This window comes from Podarcis raffonei, chromosome 10 (genome assembly GCF_027172205.1).
Source record: "Podarcis raffonei isolate rPodRaf1 chromosome 10, rPodRaf1.pri, whole genome shotgun sequence".
NCBI classification, from domain to species: domain Eukaryota; kingdom Metazoa; phylum Chordata; class Lepidosauria; order Squamata; family Lacertidae; genus Podarcis; species Podarcis raffonei.
Window position 1 is genome coordinate 2,407,358 of NC_070611.1, and position 23,026 is coordinate 2,430,383.

The 23,026-nt window shown below is 44.3% G+C and overlaps 1 protein-coding gene across 14 annotated transcripts in view; it reads right to left on the bottom strand.

Annotated features, from left to right (window-relative positions):
* FRMD4A (FERM domain containing 4A) overlaps positions 1 to 23,026 on the bottom strand; it is a 464,351-nt gene that overhangs the window by 17,274 nt on the left and 424,051 nt on the right. For all 14 annotated transcript variants that reach the window (XM_053406326.1, XM_053406327.1, XM_053406332.1 and 11 more), the window contains 5 exons: positions 21,323 to 21,456; positions 9,572 to 9,694; positions 4,195 to 4,423; positions 1,963 to 2,019; positions 56 to 293 (listed from right to left, as the gene is read on the bottom strand). In XM_053406326.1, the coding sequence (XP_053262301.1) occupies positions 56 to 293; positions 1,963 to 2,019; positions 4,195 to 4,423; positions 9,572 to 9,694; positions 21,323 to 21,456 (781 nt within the window). The remainder of the gene's footprint in view (positions 1 to 55; positions 294 to 1,962; positions 2,020 to 4,194; positions 4,424 to 9,571; positions 9,695 to 21,322; positions 21,457 to 23,026) is intronic.

Genomic DNA, 23,026 nt, shown 5'->3' on the forward strand with positions numbered 1-23,026 from the left:
CCTTTATAAATGGGTGCTGCATGATAAGGAAATGTCTGTCTCCATTATGACTTACCTGGAATGGCTGTGTGAAGAGCGCTTCTTGACCTTCTCATAGGGTTCATCCAAGGATGACTCGCTCCACATCTTGGGCTTGAGGGGGGACTTGTCATAGTCCTTCTTCTGATAGTGCACCTGCCTGAGTCCCTCCAGGGACTGCGGAGGAGCTGGTCTATTATGCAACGGGGGACGGGGAGGGAGTCCTTTGTGAGGGGACTGTAAAGGGGATATCGTGCTGGTAACCTGAGTGTCTTCTGAAATGGGAAAAAGAGGAAAACTAAAGGACAGGAACACTATTTTGTTTAAATACTTTTTGCATGGCCTTTTAGAAGATGAGAGGTCCGTGCCTCAAGGAGCTTACAATTAAAAAGATTAATATAGGTGTAAAGAGGTAGAATATATGTTCATTTTAAGGCCTTTTTTAAGGTATATGCGTATAAATCCTATGCATAACTAAAATACAGATGCCATACTACTTTACTGTGCTCAAAGCAGCTTATATAAAAAATACAACAGAGCAATTTAAAACCACAATTAAATGTAAGCCTAGAAAACACTAAAGCACCACAGCAAATTCAACAGTCAAGTAATACATTAGTTCAAGACAGCTCTTCATATCACCAATCTCCAAATGCCAGTCAGAATAAAAGAGTTTTGCAATTCTTTTGAGAAACAATGAGGGAAGAGTTAATTCCGATCTACCCTGGGAGCTTCTGCCAAAGCTTTGGGTCAGTTGCAGTGAACACCCTGCTTCTTGCTGCTGATGTCTTCAGCCTTGCTAGATGGAAAGCGTTCATCCCCATACTCTACACCACCATTTTGTATTACCCATAAAACCCTGGATCCAGCACCCAAGTGATCTTTACTGAGCAGCACATGGGCAGATTCCCTAGCAGAAGGTTGACGTAGCTGGCTTTGACAGATCATTTACTTGGAACATCTTCTGAGACTGAAGCTGGCCCACCTCCCACCTCTCTTCTCCTCAGGAAGTGCTGAAAGCCTGCAGTTCAGAGGCGAGGGAGAGCCTTCGTCAGGCAAGCCTTGCCCTACCCTCTGGTCTCAGCTTCTCAATTTGTATTGTATTACTTTACGTACCGTGGCTTGCCATTGTTTTATGAATTATAGTTTAGAAATTGTTTATTGTAACTGTTGAGTGGATTTCTGTTTAACTTTTATATGTTATTATTATTATTTAATACTATTCTAATGATTGTTGAATGTTACTTTTTTGATGTAGGTTGCCTGTTTTAAAGTTGTTTTATTATCACATTTTGTATTGCATTAGATTGTTATAAGATGTACATTTTTTGTTTCTTCAGCTTGTAAACCACCTTGAGTATTGTAAGATAGAAAGACCGTATACAAATTAAAAATGATGATGATGATGGGTATGTTTTTCAGTGCAGCAAAATACCCACAAGTGACGTTATGATATCATTCTACAAGGGGTGTGGCGTCTGCTTGAACTTTTGGTTGCAGGAAATTGTGCCTACTTTTCAGTTGAAAAAGGTTATTTGGATATTTGGGTAGTGACTGCTCGAAATAAAATCATCCCAAACTATCTTGGAAATGTTACTTTAAACAAAAACAATTTTAAGTGAGGTAGGCTCAGAGAAAAACATATAGTACAGGATTCTCCAGGGAGATTATATAGACAGGAGAGTGTCCTGGAAGTCTTACTACATGAGTTACTTACTATATGAGTTCTTACAGCCTTAGGCGATGATCCAGCCAAAGCCAAGAACATTTAAGTCCCATTGATGTTAAGGCAGAGATAGATGTACTTTAAACTTCTCCCACTAAAACCAATGAGAAGTGTTGAGCTTCGACAGGATTCTGCCCCAACTCCTTTGACACAACACAAGCTTCTTTTTTTCAGCAGAGACATAAAATACAATATATTGCAATGAATGCTGTACATACCATCCTCCAGAACGAGAGCGTCCGAGAGTGAACTGTCCTCACTGGCAATATTTCCATCTGTCAGGTGAAAACACATTAGGGGGTTACTGTGTAGCTCCATGGTGTGGTGAAGCCCAGCATGATTTCCACAGCAGTAATCCACTCATGTCAGACCATAAGAACAGCTCTGCTAATCCAGCATGCTTTTCCCATTAATGTGCTTCCATGGACCTCACAAGCAGAGCAGGTAAGGATCAGCTCTTGCATGTTTGGCAGCAACTGATATTCAGAGGAATACTGCCCTTGAAATGTTCCCTTTTGTTGCTATGCAGCCCTTAAGAAGCATATCTTCCCTGAATCTGCCCCTTTAAATACCCTTTTAGAAGCTATAGAAAGTGACCATTGCCACATCTTGTAGCAGCTGATTCCATGTTTTAATTCCATGCATTTAGTTTGTCCTAAGTGGACTGTCCTTCCATTTTTCTGTGTGATTCTGAGTTAATCTAGCATTATGAGTAAGGGAAACATTTTGCTGTCTCTCCACTTTCTTGCTGTTCATGCCTTCAGAATTCAGCTGTTTCCTAGCTAAGAAGTCCCAATTGCTGTTGTGTGTCTTCATAAGGGAAATTTTGGTTTCCTTGTTATATACCTTTTCCAGCTCTATTATATCCTTTTTAAGATGGGATACAAACAGTACACAGTATCCCAAGTGTAATTGCACCAGTTGACTGATATAAAGACATTATGATCATTCTAAACACATGCAGGTCCCGCTACCTGAACAAAATGTGTTTACATCATGAGTTGATGATTTCCTTTGATCCCTATGGGAAATTTTCTAATGTGTTCTGAACCACAGAATTTTGACCCTAAAATGATGAGAAAATCCCCTGAAACCTTGCAGAAGGCAAACAAGGAAGGGAAAAAATGCTCTCGTTTGTCTGATCTCTCTCCCTCCTTCCTACCATGGTTTCTGGTGTGGACAGCAAAATACAAAAAAGTAAGGCTTCTCTACAGCTGCTTATTTGTTTACAGTACTGCGCAAGGGTTGGCTGCTTGGATATCTGAATCTGAGGTGTACATAGCGAGGTTTTGGTACCAATTCCTCGTGTTTGGATAAGTGAATTTTCATATAATGAGCATTTGTATAACAGGACCTGAGTATAATCACTAATGTGAAATTTGCCCTTTTCACCCCCCCCCCAAATCCCTTCTCTGGAAAGAACCAGCTAGAGCCCAACATTTTGTTGTTGTTGTTTAGTTGTTTAGTCGTGTCCGACTCTTCGTGACCCAATGGACCAGAGCACGCCAGGCACTCCTGCCTTCCACTGCCTCCCGCAGTTTGTTCAGACTCATGTTTGTAGCCCAACATTAGCCCTTTTATTTATTTATTTCACCAATTTTTCCACTGTTTAACACTTTAGCCTCAAAGCAGTGTTTAGCTTGAGCACATGAAGACTAAAAGTAAGGAGAAACAGAGGCATGCACACCTGGTATAGTAGGTGTGGTCATTCCATCTCAATTTTCTTGTGTTGATCTGATCTGATCTGATCTGAAGGGGGCTTTTAATGAAGTACATTTAGTTTAGAAGACGTATCTGGAATCCTGCCCCATCAGGATTACTTATTACCACTGTATTTACGTGAATCTAATGCACACCCTAATTTTTATGATGTAATTTGAACAAAAAAGGTGCAAATATGGTACTTAAGCATGCTCAGCTAAATGCACTTAGAAAGCCTCTGAAGTGAAGGTGGTGCAGCATGGGGGGCCTGGAGGGGGCTTGCGTGCCACTGCCCCTACCCGACCTTAAGCCCTTGTGCATTCAGACTGAACGCCTGGAGAGGGCTGATGTAAAGTAGGGACTTTGCCCCTGCCCCAAAGTACATAGCACTGCATACTCGCTTACATTTCAATGTCATTTACCACTTTCCTTTTAACCTGCGCACACATTTCTTAACAGTATCCATTAACTGAAATTTGTCTGTGAAAGGGTCTGAAGACACAACTTCAGATATGGAAGCTGAGGATCCAGGTGTGGCATGAAGAGCAGTCTGCCTGGCGCTCACCTATCAAAGTGCTGAAGTTTCATGGGAAGTTGAGGTTAGGAAGAAATATTTGTATACTCCTTCCAGAAACCCACTTCCTCATCAGTTCCTTGGGAAGCATTGTCTTCTCCCGAGCAACCCACCCACCCCCAAATGATCATCAGGAAGAAAGATCAGAGTATCATGAAGTTTGGGTTCTGTTTACCATCTATGATCAAGGAGGCTCTTTGTGTTGGCTTCTTTCCAGATTTGATACGGTACTCGTTGATGGCATTTTCAATCTCCTGAAGTTTCTTCAGTGCATTCAGGTATGAGGTTTTCCTTTGTTTTTTCAGCTTCTTGCTGACATTTGGATCGCTGGCTAGGCGTCGGGCAGCTTCCGTGATTTGGGACTGAATGGCAAATTCTCTCTCCAAGCGTTCCAGTTCAGCTTCCTGTCCAACAAGAAAGAGGCTTGTGGCTGTCAGTGCCTTAGCCATGGAGCATGGAAGAACAGAAGAAGAAGAACCTTGCTGGGTCAGGCCAAAAGCCCTCCAGGTCCACCACTGCTCCCACAGAGACCAGCCAAGAGGACTATGAGGCTGCCTATGCTTCTGTAGGTGCAAAGTGTAGCAGCTTACTAACAGTACATCTGATCACGGGCAAGTTTGGCTGGTGTATACTGGGGAGATTTACAAAGCAACAGCTTTCTTCTATGTTACATACCACAATGGCGCTACTAAAACAACTTTAGTTCATGTTGCTCAGTCTTGTGGATTTTAGTAGTATTACACAAAATAAGTCAGTCAGATTGTGCATCCATAGCAGTGAGCAGAGGAGGAATGACCGCTGGGAGGAGCACAGAGAGGAGAAATGCCCTGGTGCATCTGCAGCAGCACAACTGGACACCTTCGTCTGCCCCACCTGCAACAAAACAGGTCTCTCCCATATTGGTCTCACAGCCACAGCAGGCGCTGCAACCTTCCTCCCAGGACAGATGGATGCCACCACCACAAATAAGTAATGAAAAGTAGTTATGAACGTCCTATCTTGTCACTACAATGAACTGGGGGGGGGGGGACACGGCGATGACGATGACATCCATTTGACATAGTAAGGAGCATTCCCCTTCATCCACTCACATGGTTCCTCACAGAATTCTACCAGAGTGGTGCAGAATCAAACCACAGAGAAATGGCTGCACCAATCTGATAATGTATAAATTGGACCTTGGGAATCACAGCATTACAATCTTGACATTCCTGGGTCTTTGTTCCATGGAATTTGCTAATTCAAAGTTGTGTAGTAAGACAATTGTGTGTTAACTGAGAAGTGAGCTGCACTTTTTCTTGGAGCATATGCACATGGTTTTCTGTAAGAAAAACTCAATGTGCAAGTTCCTGTGCATGTGTTGGGGCTCTGGGTAATCAGGACACCTGCACACCTGGAAGTCCTGATTCCATCCATACAGTCCCCATACATCAGCAGCATCTTGTGGGCTGCTGTTGCCTTGTGCATAATGTGCAGTTACTTTAGGAAGCAGATGCAGAGTAGGCCTTGCTCCCCAGGGAACACACAGTTGACCTTCACATGAATAACACACACATAGAGCTAGTGTCAGCACTGAACACCACAGTAAGTATTTGATGACAACTCACAACCAGTCAGAAGGACAAGTTACACTGTAAAATCATACACGTGTTTCATGTACTCGCACAAACATGGAATCTCATGGAGAGGACTCTCTGTCTTTTAAAAACAAGTTTCTATCCCCGAGCGCTGGGAGGAAGGCACTAAATGAGGAAAAATAATCTGTTAGAGGCTAGGAATTAAAACCATCAATAGATAATCCTTCCATGTTTTGCAAAAGTTCAGTTTCTTCCTGCAGCATTTTTGTTCCTTCCCCACAGAAGAATGAATCTAGTGGTCTATTTTATTATTTTATATTTGCTATACTACTGAGGTTTCCATCAGAAGAATCTAAACTGCCTCGTATTAACTGAAGGCCTATATATATAGCAGCAGCAGGGACATCAGAGAGCTGAGGAGAGGAGCTTTAACATCATGTTCCTCTGCCATCTCTCTTGGCTGCCTCAGCAGCAAACAGTGAGCCAAGCACCACACTCTGTTTGGCCCAGGCACGGAAAAACCTCACCCCAGAGAGATGGTGGCATCTACACTTTGGGGAGGCTCTTTTCCTCAGGCTTGTCTTAGGTCCACAAAGGACGGTTCCAGTAGAAACACCAGAGAGCTGGGAAGGGGGCCTTTAAGATGACATTCCCCCAGCATCTCCCGTGGTTGTTGCACCACAGAGATTAAGCTAATACAGTGGTGCCTCACAAGACAAAAAGAATCCGTTCTGCGAGTCTCTTCGTCTAGTGGTTTTTTCGTCTTGCGAAGCAAGCCCATTGACGGATTAGCGGATTAGCGCTATTACCGCTATTAGCGGCTTTTAGCGGCTTATCGGCTTAGCGGATAAGCGGCTTAGAAAAAGGGGGGGGGGGAGGAAAAAAAACCCGCAGGAACTCGCAAGACATTTTAGTCTTGCAAAGCAAGCCCATAGGAGATTCGTTTTGCGAAGCACCTCCAAAACGGAAAACTCTTTCGTCTAGCGAGTTTTCCGTCTTGCGAGGCATTCGTCTTGCGGGGCACCACTGTAGTTTTGTGTTCAGTTGCATACGCTTTGCACTAAATGGCATAACCTGTTGTAAGCAATTCTGGGGTTCATTCAGAGAGCAAGAGGCATGGCATGAATCTTTGAAAGAAATATATATTGCAGCTAGCAAAATGCTCATTATGTCAGCAGATGGTCTATGAAAGTCTTGTTTATTGCACAGCTCCCCCTGAGAGCAGAGTATGTGTGCTCTCTGGCACCTGGGACAATGAGGGCTGGGCCACACAGTGTAGGAACAGTATTGCCCTTGCTGCAACTGGGTCCCAAGAGCAGCACCTCATCTTTTCCTCCAGTGGTGAATTTTCACTTTTACTGGATAAATTAAAAGTGTGTATTTTGAGGAGGAGGGTATACCTGCCCCTGGCGGCCCTAACGGTTAAGAACCAAGCCTGTTCCTGCCAACATAACCCTGTCCTGGGTTCTAGTTCTAAAGCAGCCTTCCTCAACTTGTGCCCTCCAGATGTTTTGGACCACATCTGCCATCCCCCAGCCAGCACAAGGAAACGCTGGGAACTAGCTATCATATGCTCTATGGAGAGAGATTGTCTATCTCTGTCAATCCGTGCCACAGTCACTGAAGAAGCCACACTGCTGTGAACTAATCTCCCTTCAAGACAATATGTCTCTCTGAAGTATTCATTCTGGACATCTTGGCTTAAAAATCTCCTTTGCTGTCAGTGATGAATCACCACTACTTTAAATCCATAGCTACAGTTCTCACAATGCTACAGACTGAATGGCTGTTGTGTATGTGTGGGTTTTTTTTAGAAAGAGCTTTTGCTTTGAAGCTTTCATAAGCTCTGTCAACACTGAATTTATTAAATGTGTATTCAACACAATATATTTTAAGACTCAGATCCTGATCTGCCGCCTCATCACAGAAAATCTCCCACAACAGCCAGTGAAGGCAGCAGATGAAAGGCACTGTTAAAAATGAATGCATTTGATGTATGATTTTTCAATGGCCCAGTCTTATCGACCAAGCCTGCCACTTTCCCATGTGGATCATCTGCTAGGGCTGTTACCACATTAAGAAGAGGGAAAGTATCAGCTCACTCTGCCGCTGGCTGTGCATACAGCAGGATTGGCAGCCAGTCATGATTCTTGACAAGTATACCCAGATGGCACATGTGTTTACCAACATGGATTTGCCATAGTATTACTTTACAGTTTCACACAGAACATTTAAAATTACCTAGGAATACACCTAAACATGTAATGAGTGGTCCTTACAATCAAAAGGCATGAGGCACAATTATAGATATTTGAGGTGCTCATTCTTTGCAAATTCTGATACAAACTGACCTGACACTCACCTTCTGGAGCAGAACTCAGTTATCCTTCAGATTTCACACTTCATTTAATTTAGTGGTGCAATTCTTGGGTCAAAAAACATACCCAAAGGTGTTTGAAAATGGATGTTTCTGAATTTTTGTGTGGATTTCATGGACAGAGCAGACTTCTGAATAAACACATATGAAAACGACACTAGATGGATTGGTGCCTCCCTAGATACAACCTTCCTTTCCATGCCCAAGCAAAAAGCACAGCTCGCCATGCTGGGAAATGTCTGGTTATTCACACCTAACTTTTAAAAAATGCTTAGCTGAATGTAGGAACACAAAAAAATATATTCCGACACTAGGGTCTCAGAATGTTCCCAAAACTACAACTCCCAAGGTCTCAGTGGGGGAGCAGCAGAAGCACCTGGCCAGCGGCTCTGCTTTACTCCCTGTGGCAGCTTCTTCGGAGACAGCCATGACAATAAAACCAGCTTGAAACTATTTAAACCAGTTGTGCCAAAGTGTCTGCCTCATACTACTGAGGAAAAGTTCATTAATACGAATCACTGTTCTGCTGTAGTAAATTAACTCTGAATGAAGTCTCTCCTAATGAAGACTAAACAAGTCATTACAACGTACCATTATCTGAGTTATTTTCTATGTAAAGAGCACGTCTAACCAGTGTCACATTCACTGGAAAATTCCTCTTGGCACACGATAGGGACATCCTGTTTCAACAGAATGCATGGCCTTTCCAAGTCACTAGTCTAGACAAGTACTTTCTCTTCATTTATATGCTAATTAGTGTGGTGGACAGAATGTTGGGCTTTGACAAGGGAGACCCAAGTTGCTGTGTTGATGTGAAACATTGCTCCCACCCCCATCAAAAAGGTGGTTCTGTCTGTTCCATAAGTCAAATTAGGGTTAAATGTGGATAAAGGTAAAGGGACCCCTGACCGTTAGGTCCAGTCATGACCGACTCTGGAGTTGCGGTGCTCATCTCGCTTTACTGGCCGAAGGAGCCGGAGTACAGCTTCCGGGTCATGTGGCCAGCAGGACTAAGCCGCTTCTGGCGAACCAGAGCAGCGCACGGAAACACCATTTACCTTTCTGCCGGAGTGGTACCTATTTATCTACTTGCACTTTGACGTGCTTTCGAACTGCTAGGTGGGCAGGAGCAGGGACCGAGCAACGGGAGCTCACCCCATCGTGGGGATTTGAACTGCTGACCTTCCGACTGGCAAGCCCTAGGCTCTATGGTTTAGACCACAGCGCTACCCACGTTCCATTAAATGTGGATAGGACTGTACAAATCATTAAATTACCACACATCAGCCCAAACATGAAAAAGAGCTTTTGCTCCAAATGTCACTATCCAAAAAGCAAGCAATTCATAATCTTTCACAGTCATAATGTGCCCTAGGAATATCAAGACAACAAAATAATCAGGAATGCCCCATAATAAAAAGACCACAAATTCTATTCAACAAGTTAGTATCAAATTTAAAGAGCCCAAAGGGAGGATAATTCCAGTAAGTGATTTACTCAGTCTGTCTTTCCAGATCCTGGCACAGGCTGAATGCTGGTGTTTTAATTTAATAGTGCAAAAGAGAAACAGAAAGTCTAAATCTGAAAGCAACCCTCACCTCTCCTTTTGGCAGTATTTTCTGTTCATCCAGTTTAAAGGAAGTACCTATTCTTCTACGCACAATTGGGGGCTCTTCCCCTGGGTCAAGGGGATATTCTCTTGGCAGTTTTCCTGTGAGCTCCTGCAAATGCATATAAAACATTAGAAGTTAGCTGTGTGTTGTGCACATGCACCAAGTGGATTTTATCTAGGCGCGCAATAGCATTTCACATATATTGTCTTTAAATAACCAATATTGCATTTTTTTCTGGTTGAAGGACACACAGTTGATTCTTTCTGGGTGTGTTTATTCACTTAGAACTTCTGTTTTGTGAAAGATCCTCTTAAGAATGGTAGTTGAGCCACATGCTTTGTCATCTACGACCAGAAGAGAATGTGAAACTGGAAAGTAAAAGTTACTTTTGGTTAATAATCTGTCAAGCTTTCTGAGATTACTTTACTGAAGAAGCCATGTTGCTGTCTTGGAACTCCCTATACAGAACTCCTACAAAGTCTCACCTCTCTTCTGTCAATTCCCTGCTCAAAACCTCTCTCTTCTGTGGCTTAACTTCTTAGTCATCACCCTCAATTCAAACAAAGCCTAAGAGTGCATAATTGCATCGACTTTCACCCTTCTTGCCCTGTGCCTCATCTCTCTTTCTTATGTCACCCGATCTTTTGTTTAAATTAAGAGCAAACATTCCTTGGGCAGCAGATTGTTGTAAAGCAAGACGGACACTGATTTTACTATATTGGTCATAATCTGTACAGTTTCTACGACACCAGAGAGTAAAACAATAGCTGCGTCATATTTACCTGCTGAATATCATTTTGTCAAGTTTCATGTGATGATTTTTATTTATTTATTGGCAATTTTGATCCACTACCAAATTATTCCATGGTGGAATGAAAGAGTCATTTGGACAGATTAGTCTAAAATAACAAGGTGGATCCTTCACATTTAACAACTTTTTTAAAAAGGTAATTGGCATTACCTTTAGCACAAACATTGTTCCTTGTTTGCAGTGTGAAGAGCAAAGGCACGGAGCTGTCTAAAGAGAGAGAGATGATGGCCCTGGAGCAGGGAAAAGGCTCTGTGCCAAGGAGGGATAATGTTGTGCACTAGCTGCAACACCAGCATTGAGAGAGTCCAAAATCCCCAGCCTTCTGCAAAAACTATCCAGGCAAGTGGCAGACAACCTCCTGCTCGCTGCCCCGACCCTGATTCTCAGTGGAGCTTTTCTCCTTTTTTCAGGTCACTGAGAAAGGAGAGCCTGGTTCTTTTGATGCTTAACTTAAGCACACAATGAGCTGCTGGGAGGCCTTGAATTGTTTATGTCCACTTTCTAAGGGCAGCTTTACATGTCAACCCAGCACAGCCTCTAGAAGCTGATGCACAATCAATTCAAATGTTTGATTAAATATGGTGAGTTTTAACGTATTTATTGTATCTTTTTAACCCTATATACCCTGCTTAGAGACTATGCTGTTAAGCAGTATATACATTGTTTAAATAAATAAAATACAAATAAAAACTGTCTCCAATTAAATCAGCACAGATTTTTTTTTAATCCCCCCACCCCGAAAAAATACAAGTCCTTACAAAACCAAATGCGAAAGGCATAATCTTAGAAGAGCTGCTCCACCTTGTGCCTCTCTCAAGATGGCGCTTCCTGGCTCTGCAGTGTGATACCTGGCACTGCCAATCAAGTGACAGCAGGGGCAAAACTAGGCTTTATTTCACCCGGGTCAAAGACCCAGTTTGGCAACCCCGTCAGGCGCATTTATGTACACACACACAGGCAGGGAGCCTCAATGGTGCCTCTGGAGGCTTCACCCGGGGCAAAAAAACCTGGCTAGCCCCCCCCCCCGCCCTGGCACTGGGTGGAAGTGTCACTCTGTCATCATTGCGATGTTAGGATCATCTATAGGCTTCTCTAGCTCTGATGCTCCCCTCATTCCCTCTCCCCACGTTCTTGTTGTTTAGGACACAGCCTGCATCCACCTTAAAAGGGAGCAGGATGTTTGCATAACAGCCTGCGTAATTTCCTGTCTCACAGGATGTTTATGTTGTAAGTTCCTTTCGTTTTCTGCTGTTTTGCCTGAGCAGTCGGAGCAGACGGTCATGTTTTCTTTGTTCTGACCAACGCTGAATAAAACCTGTAAATATGCATGTTCTGCTCTCATGCTTGTGCAACTTTTTGCTGTGTGAATTCTGCTGTCAGAGTGTGCACTAAGCCTGAGGCTTAGTGTCGCTAAATTGCTGATATTGCCTGACTACGGGAGGTCGATGGATCGTCCGGCACCGAGCTTGGGGGCTCAGATGGACTTTATCTCCCTGGCAGTATCCCAACAACAGGTTATGGGCCCAGATTCACGGCACTTGCAGGAGAGTAAGACAGCGACAGACTGCTGAAAGGTATGTGCTGGAAAAGCGAAAGCAGAGGCTTTTCTGTTTGCCGCGGAAAAGGCCTTTGATGTCCGGCAAAGCTAATTGGCCTGGGAGCCGAGCCAGAGGCATCGTGATTAATGGGCTGCCGAGATAACACGTCTTCCAAGGCATAACGGCTCACGTAAAAAGCTGGAATGGAGTTTTTCCAAGCTTCAGAGGCCACTGAGTGCCCTAAGTTAAATCAGCACAACTATCAGACCTGGGCAAAATGGTGTGAGAGTTTGCTGCGTCAGTTTGGAGTCTGGCATACTGTCTCTCAAGCCACTCCAGTTCCTCGGACAGAGAAATGGCAGGGCCAGAATTTGAGGGCCGTGGATATTATAGTCTTATCCGTCTCTCTGGAGGAAATAAAGACGCTTGCTGGAAATCTCACGGCACGTGACATGTGGGATGCTTTGAAAAAGGCCCACCAGCCAATAATCCCAGCCCAGTGTTTGAATGCATCGGAGGTCCTGGCTGTTTCCCAGAATGCGAGTGAGTGCAGGGATGCTGAGGGCACCGGTTGCAAGCTGCAGGGGGAGCAGACCGTCACGTCATCCCAGGCAGCATTCCAGCCTCCAGAGGGAGCCAAAGAGTCGGCTGCTGAGAGCTCTGTTTCTCGTGAGAACCAAGGTCAGAGCCTATGCAGAGGCCGGAAGACCAGATGTAAACAAAGGATAAAACCTGCTGATGGCCAGGAGCGGGGGGGCAAGTTGCAAAAGCCCACGCCAGTGGAAAACAAGGCTATGTTTGCTGGCACAGCTCCACCAAAGGCTAAAGGCACGTCTGATGGCCAGGAGCAGGGGGGCAAGTTGCAAAAGCCCTCACCAGTGGAAAACAAGGCTATGTTTGCTGGCACAGCTTCACCAAAGGCTAAAGGCAAGCTGCAAAAGCCCACGCCGGTGGGAAACAAGGCCAAGGCCAGGTTTGTTGTGGACTCTGGGGTGACGCGCCATCTCAGCAAAGACCGCCATCTGTTTATCTCCTTCACACCTCAAGATGGAGAGGTCCACCTGGCTGATGGAAGGACTTTGCAAGCTACAGGAGTTGGGACTGTGAAACTTGAAAGTCTGCATACTACCATCAGCAATGTACTTTTTGTTCCAGGAGCTGCGGACAATTTGATTAGTGTACCACAGCTGACTGGGCGTGGTTTTGAGGTTTCCTTCAAGAGGACTGTCTGTGTCATCAGAAAAGGCAAAGAGGACATGTGGCATGCAAAGTTGATGGATGGTTTGTTCTGTCTAACTTATGATGATGTTGCTGTGTCTAATGCTGATACTTGTTGTGTTGCACAAACTAACAAGGTTCTTCATGCAGGATGCATTCACGATGCACATCGCAGATTTTGTCACCTCTCTTGGCAAGCGCTAGCCAAGATGCCTGAGTTGGTTGAAGGTTTGGACATCAAACCTTGTAAGTTTCACATGAAATGTGTATCTTGTGCAGAGAACAAGGTGAAGGTTGCTCCAAAAGGCAAGGAGTCTAGCAGGCAGGCTTCCAAACCCTACCAGCTAGTTCACGCAGACCTGGTAGGTCCTCTAGCGCCCTCTTTGGGAGGAGCAAGGTACTTCATGGTTCTAATTGATTCTTTTTCCAGGTACATTCATGTGTTTATGCTCGAGCAGAAATCGCAAGCATTTCCTAGGTTCAAGGCATTCTGTGCTTGGTTGGAGAATGCTCACGGTAAACGTATTGGTTGTCTGTTTACTGATCGAGGCGGGGAATTCACTTCTCAGCAGTTTGAAGCTTTCCTGACTGAGAAGGGAATCCAGCATGACTTGTCAACGCCTAGATCGCCATGGATGAATGGGCTTGCGGAGAGAGCAAATCAAACGTTGCTGCAAGGGATAAAAACCTTGTTGCATGATGCCAACCTCCCTGAGAAGTTTTGGGGGGAGGCTCTCTCGAATTTTGTTTACACTTTTAATCGCAGACTGTCATCACCTATTGGTTGCACTCCCTATGAGAAGATGTTTGGTAAGAAACCTAATGTCAAGCACTTGAGAATCTTTGGTTCTGACATGTGGGTGCACACCCCACAAAGCAACAAGCTTGGGAAGCGTGGGGCACATGGTTTGTTCATGGGGTACGAAAAAGGTGCATACAGGGTATGGATGACTAACTCAAAATCCATAAAGTTCACAAGGAGTGTTGAGTACAATCCTAAGTGGGGGGAAAATGTGGGAATTTTCCAGAGTTACCCAGAGGAGGATGAAGGTGAGGTGAAGAAAGCAGATCATGCTGAGAAAGCTGAGGAAACTGAGGATGATGATGATGATGATGATGATGATCAGAGTTCGGATTCCAGTTCAGTGGGCGGCGCTGCTGCTGCTGTCAGTGACAGTGATGACACAGCAGACTACAAGAGCGCAAAGGCCTCAGTCAGACCATCTGATGAGTCTGACAATGAACTGGAAGAACCACTGTTCACCATTGGTCACTTTTCTCCTAAGAAGGAGGAGATGAGTCCAGAAGACTTGCGTCTGGTTCGCAGGTCTGAAAGGGCGACCAAAGGCAAACCTCCAAAGAGATTTGCTGATGAGTTTGCTAAGACGGCAACTGCTGTTCTTAGTAGCTCAGAGAAGGTGTGGGAACCTTCAAGCTTCAAAGAGGTCCAAGAGTTAACCTCTAAAGATGCTGAGCCTTGGCTTAATGCCATGAAGGCTGAAGTTGATTCCTTGAACAGGAACCAAACTTGGGAGCTGGTACCGGTAGTCCCAGGGATGAGACTGGTTGGCAGCAAATGGGTCTTCAAGGCCAAGACAGACCAGAATGGCAAGGTTGTCAGACACAAAGCCAGATTGGTTGCCAGAGGTTTTTCACAGGTACCAGGACAGGATTACCACGAGACCTACTCACCCACGGTCAAATATGAGAGCATTCGGCTGATGCTCAAGATCGCTGTGGAGGAGAAACTGCATGTTTCCCATCATGATATAAATACAGTTTTTTTGTACGGGATTTTGAACGAGCAGCTGTACATGCTTCCACCTGATGGAATGCATATACAGAAGGGAATGGTCTGTAAACTGCGGAAATCCTTATATGGTCTCAAGCAGAGTGCCAGGTGTTGGAACACAAAACTCACTGAAACATTGCTTTCTCTAGGTTTTCACCAGGGCAAAGCTGATCCATGTGTGTTTGTCAAGGAGGAGGGGCAAAACAAACTGTATTGTTTATGTTTTGTTGATGATCTTCTGATGTTTTGGAAGAATCAGGCTTTCTACCAAAGCACCCTAGCTCAGCTGAAGGAGCACTTTGACATGAAGGATCTTGGTGAGGTATCCAACTATCTTTCTCTGCAGGTGGAGAGGGACCAAGCAGGTAATTTTCTGGTACACCAAACACAGAAAATTGCTGATGTATTAACCAGGTTGAATTTGGTTGATGCAAACCCAGCAGACACACCGATGGTGACAGGTTACCAGGTAGACAGTACTGCTGAAGCGTTTTCTGACACAACGCTATACAGATGCATTCTAGGCAAGTTGAATTTCATTGCTAGATGTTCAAGACCTGACATTGCTGTAAGCACTAACCTGCTGAGCAGACATGCTAACAATCCTACTGTTCAGGATTGGAAAGCTCTGAAGCGCATAGCCCGGTATTTGAAAGGGACTATGCACTACAGGCTGAGGTTCACCAGTCAGAAGACTGGAGGTCTTGAAATCTTTGCAGATCCAAGTTTTGGAAGTGACACCACGGATGGTACAAGCACTTCTGGAGTATGCTACATGTACAACCACTGCCTGTTTGACTGGTTGTGCAAAAAGCAGACAACAGTTAGCCTAAGTTCCTGTGAAGCAGAACTCAATGCTCTGTCATTTTCACTCATGGATTGTGAATGGTTGATGCAACTGTTTAAGGACATTGGGGTTTCTGTGAAATGTCCTATACAAGTGTATCAAGACAATAGATCTTGTTTGGCTTTGCTGAACTCAGAGAGTTGCAAGCAAAGAACCAAATACTTGCAGATTAAGCTACATCGTGCAAGAGAGTGTATTCAGAAAGGACTCATTCAGGTGTCCTACATGCCAGGAAATGAAATTCCTGCTGATCTGTTGTCTAAGGTTGTTAACAGAGAACAACTGAAGGTTTACGCACAAAGGTTGCAATTGGGTTGAACCACAGGTACTACAGGTTACACGGAAAGGGGGAGGATGTTAGGATATTTCCGTTCCACCTTAAAAGGGAGCAGGATGTTTGCATAACAGCCTGCGTAATTTCCTGTCTCACAGGATGTTTATGTTGTAAGTTCCTTTCGTTTTCTGCTGTTTTGCCTGAGCAGTCGGAGCAGACGGTCATGTTTTCTTTGTTCTGACCAACGCTGAATAAAACCTGTAAATGTGCATGTTCTGCTCTCATGCTTGTGCAACTTTTTGCTGTGTGAATTCTGCTGTCAGAGTGTGCACTAAGCCTGAGGCTTAGTGTCGCTAAATTGCTGATATTGCCTGACTACGGGAGGTCGATGGATCGTCCGGCACCGAGCTTGGGGGCTCAGATGGACTTTATCTCCCTGGCAGTATCCCAACAGTATTCACACCAACTGGAAAAGGCATCAGCCCCAAAAGCAACATGGACTCTACAAATGTGATGCAAAACATTTTATATGAAATCCCATTTGCAAAAAGAACAGTTGCATGGTGTTATTTTTAAAGGTAATAATGGGACTGCTCATATTTTAAAACCAAATAATTTCTTCAGAACTATTGTTATTCAAATCAAAATTTTATCAGTTAAAATTCACATTTATTTGTGAATTAAAATTCACAAACTTATTTATTTAGGTAACAGCTCTACTAATAAGGAGTATCTAGAATGTCGGGGCTTGGAATAAGAGATATTACCAATATCTACACCTCTGGCATAGTTTCATATATGCAAGCATACAGAGATGTGCTACAGGGGTCACCAACGTCATCTCCACAAACACACATGCCTCCAAAAGGCTTCCTCTTCACCTGTTGAAATTTGGCTTAAAAGAAGCCTTCTATTGTAGCCAACAGAACAGGTTGCAGTGAGTGTGATGCCCAGAACAGTTTTTCCAGTTTGCAATTGTGCCGTGGACTCCAAAGGGCTAGTAATCCCAGCATTGATAAAATGGCTGTGTCTATGAAGAAACATCAATACAATGATTTGGGAGTTTCAAACAAACTTCTTTGCTCTAGTGTCTTGCTTATAACCAAATAAAAACCTATCAGATTGAGAGAAATATTAGAGGATCTCAGTGTAACTGCTATTTGGAATATGTTTTTTAAAAAAGTTCAGCCATGAATATTAAGTTGTCATAAAATCACTGTTAAGATACATTTCCTAAAGCAAAAGATGAATGTAGATCAGCACCAGTTGTGCCTGTGTCAACCAAACAACCAAATACCTTCAAAGCTTGAACCCTCTTTCAAACTGGACAGCCTCCAGTTTAAAAAAACGAAGCCAAACAATTTAGGTATGCAAGACTTCCAACAAGTCTGCTGTTTTTTAAAGAAAGGACAGCAAACTGGGCTACTAGACTTGCCCCATAAAACAAAAAGCGCATTAGCAGCCTGGCTCCTGTAATTTAAGATGAACTAATAAGTAACCAAAGCCTGCAGAAATTTGATGCCACTGTTGCAAATGGTTAGGGGCAAACTTAGTTTGGCTACCCCCAAGGGTTTCAATTCATTTCCTTCTCTCAGTCTACCAGTCTCATTATATGACAGCAATTCCCACAGGAAAATAAACAAACTGTGATTCATGGGAGCCTGGAGAGAGAAATTTAGAATAAAACTGGAGGGTGATGATTGAATTGGCTTAAATGTTATACAGATGATTTGAGCAAAACCTTTTAGGCACGGACATGTGGGGCCTAACCTGACCTCATAAACCTTACTCACGTAGGCAAACTACCAAAGTCAAGTTTTGCTTCTTATGCGAAAAAGAAACGATCAAGTAAGTTTCAGCAGCTCAGCTATTTTCCCTTACACTCTTCATTGAAAAGTGTTTTCCAGTTACTTGACCTTTTGCGGGGTTAGGTAAGAGTTTTGAGAAATGACTAGAATGCTAAATTTTACAGAAGTGCAGAAAAAGGCCAGAGCATTGTGCTGGATGCACAGTTCAGCTTCCGAAGAATAGCAGCTTCCAGTTAAAAAGGGTAAGTTTCTAGATCTTATGGCTGCAAAGGTACTTTACAGCGTATACGGAATGAGTGGGGAAATCTCAGAAAACAGAAGTAGTTGAACAAGATTTCTAGTGATTAGGAAGGAGTCTTTGCATAGCTCCTTGCTCTTCCCCATGATTACCAAAACAAAAATAAATAATGCAAAATACAGGCGATATACAAGTTGCATACATCTGCATGATTCATGTAAGTCACAGAATTCAGTCCATTTTGAAGCTAAATTTGGATTACCTGAATACATAATATTTTAAAGAAGTGAATCGGAAATAGGAATACAAAATTAAAGCCAAGCTGCTTTCCACATGTCTGCCGACTTGACTCCTGGAGCAGAAACTCAGATATATCAGCTAGGCACCAAATGGCTCCTTAAACCAGGGTTACAAGTCACCAAAACAGAATGCCTAGTTGGCATTTTTGGGCCAGACAGCTCGAAAGTGGTATTTTTCAACACGGCTTTGGGGTTCCTGAAATTCATTCTGACTGTGCAGATAAAATATAATGGATGGAATTCTACAGGATGTGGTTCTAGTGTGTGAAAACAGGCAACATCCAATGATCTCCAGGCAGGCACCTCCGGATGGTGGAGACGTCAGGCGCCTCCTAGCATCTTCACTTGGTCGCCAGGGGCAAATGAGCCTAGTGCCTGCCAAATTTCGAATGCTGTCATCTTGATCAGGACCACTCTACTTTTTTTGTAGGTCCCACTTGTATCTATTTACTCTCAAATAATCATGGTCCCAAACATTGGTTCTCTACTTTCATGGCTGAAAGATAATGTTAAACTTAAAGGCTCTCTACTTGTGGAAATCTAATATCATACCCCTTAGTGTTAATTCTCAGGGCATATTATGATACCCATGTGAACAGAAATTTGAAGCCTGTAACACTTAACGCATTTACTTGCGAAGGGAAACAGCAATGTTCACAGGACACTTGAGCATGGCAATTATCCACATGCTCTGAATAGTTAATCTGTTACGGAAACTGGCAATGGGTGGTAAATCACAAAAGATGAATGCTGTCCTGTAATGTGTAACTAAATCCAAACTATCAAATCAGAATAGAACTGTTGGAAAGGAGCTGTGATTTATAGGAGAAACAAGTTGGGCCATGTTAGGGACAAGTTGTTGAAATGAAACTTTGCCTAAGCCTTGCATTTGCCAAATTGCCCACATTGGAAATTGCAAAATTGAGATATGAAATTTCATTTTGTTTTCCACTTGCAATATCACAACACATTTGTAAAAATTGAATAATAATAATAATCATAATAATAATTTATTATTTGTACCCCGCCCATCTGGCTAGGTTTCCCCAGCCACTCTGGGCGGCTTCCAACAAAGATGAAAGATACACTAAAATGTCACATATTAAAAACTTCCCTGAACAGGGCTGCCTTCAGATGTCTTCTGAATGTCAGGTAGTTGTTTATCGCTTTGACATCTGATGGGAGGGCGTTCCACAGGGCGGGCACCACTACTGAGAAGGCCCTCTGCCTGGTTCCCTGTAACTTGGCCTCTCGCAGTGAGGGAACTGCCAGAAGGCCCTCGGAGCTGGACCTCAGTGTCCGGGCAGAACGATGGGGGTGGAGACGCTCCTTCAGATATACTAGACCAGGCCGTTTAGGGCTTTAAAGGTCAGCACCAACACTTTGAATTGTGCTCGGAAACGTACTGGGAGCCAATGTAGGTTGGAATTGATCCCACGCAACTTGACTAGACAGGACTCTAGCACTCTCCCGCCCTGGCCCTGCTCCCACGGTGGAGTCTACTTCTTCCCGAATCTGAGCGATTTTATCTGCAAAAAACTTTGCAAAATCATTGCAGGAGATCATGTGGCCCGTACTGGGCCCAGATGTCGCAGGTGGTTCCGCTAAATTGTGAACCACCTGAAAAAGTCTCCTGCTGCTGTTTTCTGCAGATGCAATAGAGGCAGCGAAGAAAGTCTTCTTCGCCGTCGCTATTGCCACTTGGTAGGCTCGACGTTGAGCTTTAACCTGTGTCCGGTCAGATTTGGAATGAGTTATCCACCACCGGCGCTCTAGCCGTCTCAACGATTGTTTCATCGCCCTCAGCTCCGAAGAAAACCACGGGGCTGTCCGGGCTCCATGCAATCGGAGAGGGCGCTTCGGAGCCAGACAGTCAATAGCCCTGGTTAACTCCACATTCCAGCGGGCACCAGGGAATCGGCTGAAAGGCCATCAACATGGGATAAAGCATCCCCTACCACTCTCTGGAAACCATTTGGATCCATTAAGTGGCGGGGGAGGACCATCCGAATTGGTCCCACCTCCCTGCAGAGGGGATGGGTCGCAGAGAAGTCCAGTTGCACCAGGAAGTGATCTGACCATGGCACTTCTTTAGTTTCGCTTTTACTTAGTGTCAGATCACCAACATCCATAGAGGTAAACACCAGGTCCAAGGCATGTCCGCGGCTATGGGTTGGGCCAGACTTATTCAGGGACAGCCCCATGGAGGCCATGCTTTCCACGAAGTCCCGAGTGGCCCCTTGTAAGGTCGTGTTGGCATGGATGTTAAAATCCCCTAGGACAACCAAGCTAGGTGTCTCCAGGAGAACATCCGCCACAACCTGAAGCAGCTCAGGCAGGGAATCCTTGGTGCAGCGGGGAGGTCGGTACACCAAAAGGAATCCTGTACTGCCCCTATTGCCCAACTTCCAGAACATACACTCAGAAAACTGGGTCTTCCCAATAGGACACCTGGTGCAAGCTAATGACTTCCTAAAAATCACTGCAACCCCCCCTCCCCGCCCACATGACCTGGGTTGCTGTGCGTAAGAGAAACCTGGTGGACAAGCAGCGGCAAGGACAGGCCCATCTGCTTCATCCAACCAAGTCTCTGTCACACATGCCAAGTCAAGTCCTCCATCCATGATCAAGTCATGGATGGCAGTGGTCTTATGAATCATTGACCTGGCATTGCACAGCAGCACCTTCAGGTCATGAAATGTCGAAGGCAGGTGTATCTGAATTTCTGCTAAACATTTGGATCTTTTACCGACTTCCGTGAGAACTGTGGGTGTTTAAGGGATTGCAATGCCTTCCACTTTGCAAAGCAGAGACTTTGTAAGATGCCACCCCTTCCACACACTCTATGCTTTGCTGCACATCAGAAGCAACAAAGGGGTTTCCAAGGATTATAGAAATCTACAGGGCTTACCGCTTCTCGGAGACAGAGCTTCTTTAGCTCTTCCAGGCGCTGGCGAAGGGTCTCCTCCAGAGCTTCTTGCCTGGACTTCAAGGCAGCCAGCATGTCTTTCTTGGCAGACTGAGAGCTATCTGACTCTTGGGAACCTGTCAATAAAGAATGATAGCATGAGGGCAGCTGACATGGTAGAGCACACATCAGCAGCAGCAATGAAGCTGGTGCCTGTGGACTTTTTCAAAAAGGACTTGTGTTTGTTCACAACACATTCTTAAGCTTATACTAACAGGAGGAGGCTATACATCTGAACCACAAATGATATTTAAATACATTCCAACAAACATGAGTTGTTAAGATCATGTCATTCTTAACATTCCCATCTACAGTAGAAGTTTGCGAAGCTGAGAGACAATCCCAGGCATGAGCATCTCTCAACAGATCACTAGCACATTTCCTGGCTCTGTTTCGCTGCTGACTCGGTGCCCCTTCAGTCAGCTTTGCATTATCCATGTTCTCCTATGGTGTCTCCCATAATCACCTCACAGATACCTTCATCCACAGACATGGTCTGGGTCATTCATAGTCGTGGCAGCCATTGCGTCTGCCGCTTGGAAATGCATGCGGGCTCCAGTAATTCTGCAGATTACATGGCATCCATCTGCCATGAAACGAGAAATTACTGTGCAAGCAACTAAACTGTTGGATGGCCCTCTGTCATGGAGGCTTTAGTTGAGATTCTTGCATTGCAGGGGGACTGGACTAGATGACCCTTCCACCTCTATAGTTCCAGGGGTCTATGATTCCACTCTCATCAAGCCTTTTGACAGCAAGGTTCTGTTTGCAACAATCGGCCAGCTTGCAGCAAGAAAAAGCCATTTGCATGAGGCTGCCTCCCTGTTGAGACCTCCACCTCCAAGTTGTCAGGGTTTTCCTGTGTCAGCTACCAAGCCAGAAGTGCCATCCTCTTGTGGTTCTGCTATTACAATTTGCGTAACCTCTGTGTCCTTCATCTTCCACATCCAAAAGTTGCTTGTTTCCTCATTATGACTAAATTTTTAGAGGAACTTCCTTTTAGAGCTTCCTGAAAAGGGAGATCCCTTGTGGGAATTCCCATTTGACATCAACCAAAATCTCTAACCTGCTTAGTGGAACTTTTTGCATGAGTACGCGAATACCACTATCGCATCAAATCTCCAGTCCAAAAGTATGTTCCAGCTTGATACTGAAGTACAGAGCAAAGTTTTACACTTCAGGTTGCTGGTGAGAGATTGCATGTTTGCTTATTCCCTTATTTAAAAACCATACTCCCCGCATATAGAAAACTAGCACCGCAGAGCAATGTCAGGTTGAACCTTGCTTCTTGATACACCTGTTTTTTTGGCCCCTGGGAGTATATTTGTATGAAAGCATTCCATCCTGTAACTCCTCTCGCTTATGCCAGTCTGCCGTTTTTAAATAGTTAAATGTGAAATCTGAAGGATAAAATCCAAGCGATGTTTTACTGCCTGATGCTGCTGATCATATCAAATGGCACCAAAACAACAACCACTTCCATCACTATCTAGATCAGGGGTTCCCAGTTAGAGGTCCACAGAACGCACCCAGGGGGTCCGTAGACCATTCCTTGCCTCCTCTGAACTATTTTTTGTCCTTTTTTCATGGTAATATCACAAGTTTTATTGTCTGTTTTAGCGCCGTGCAATTCTTCAATATATTGGC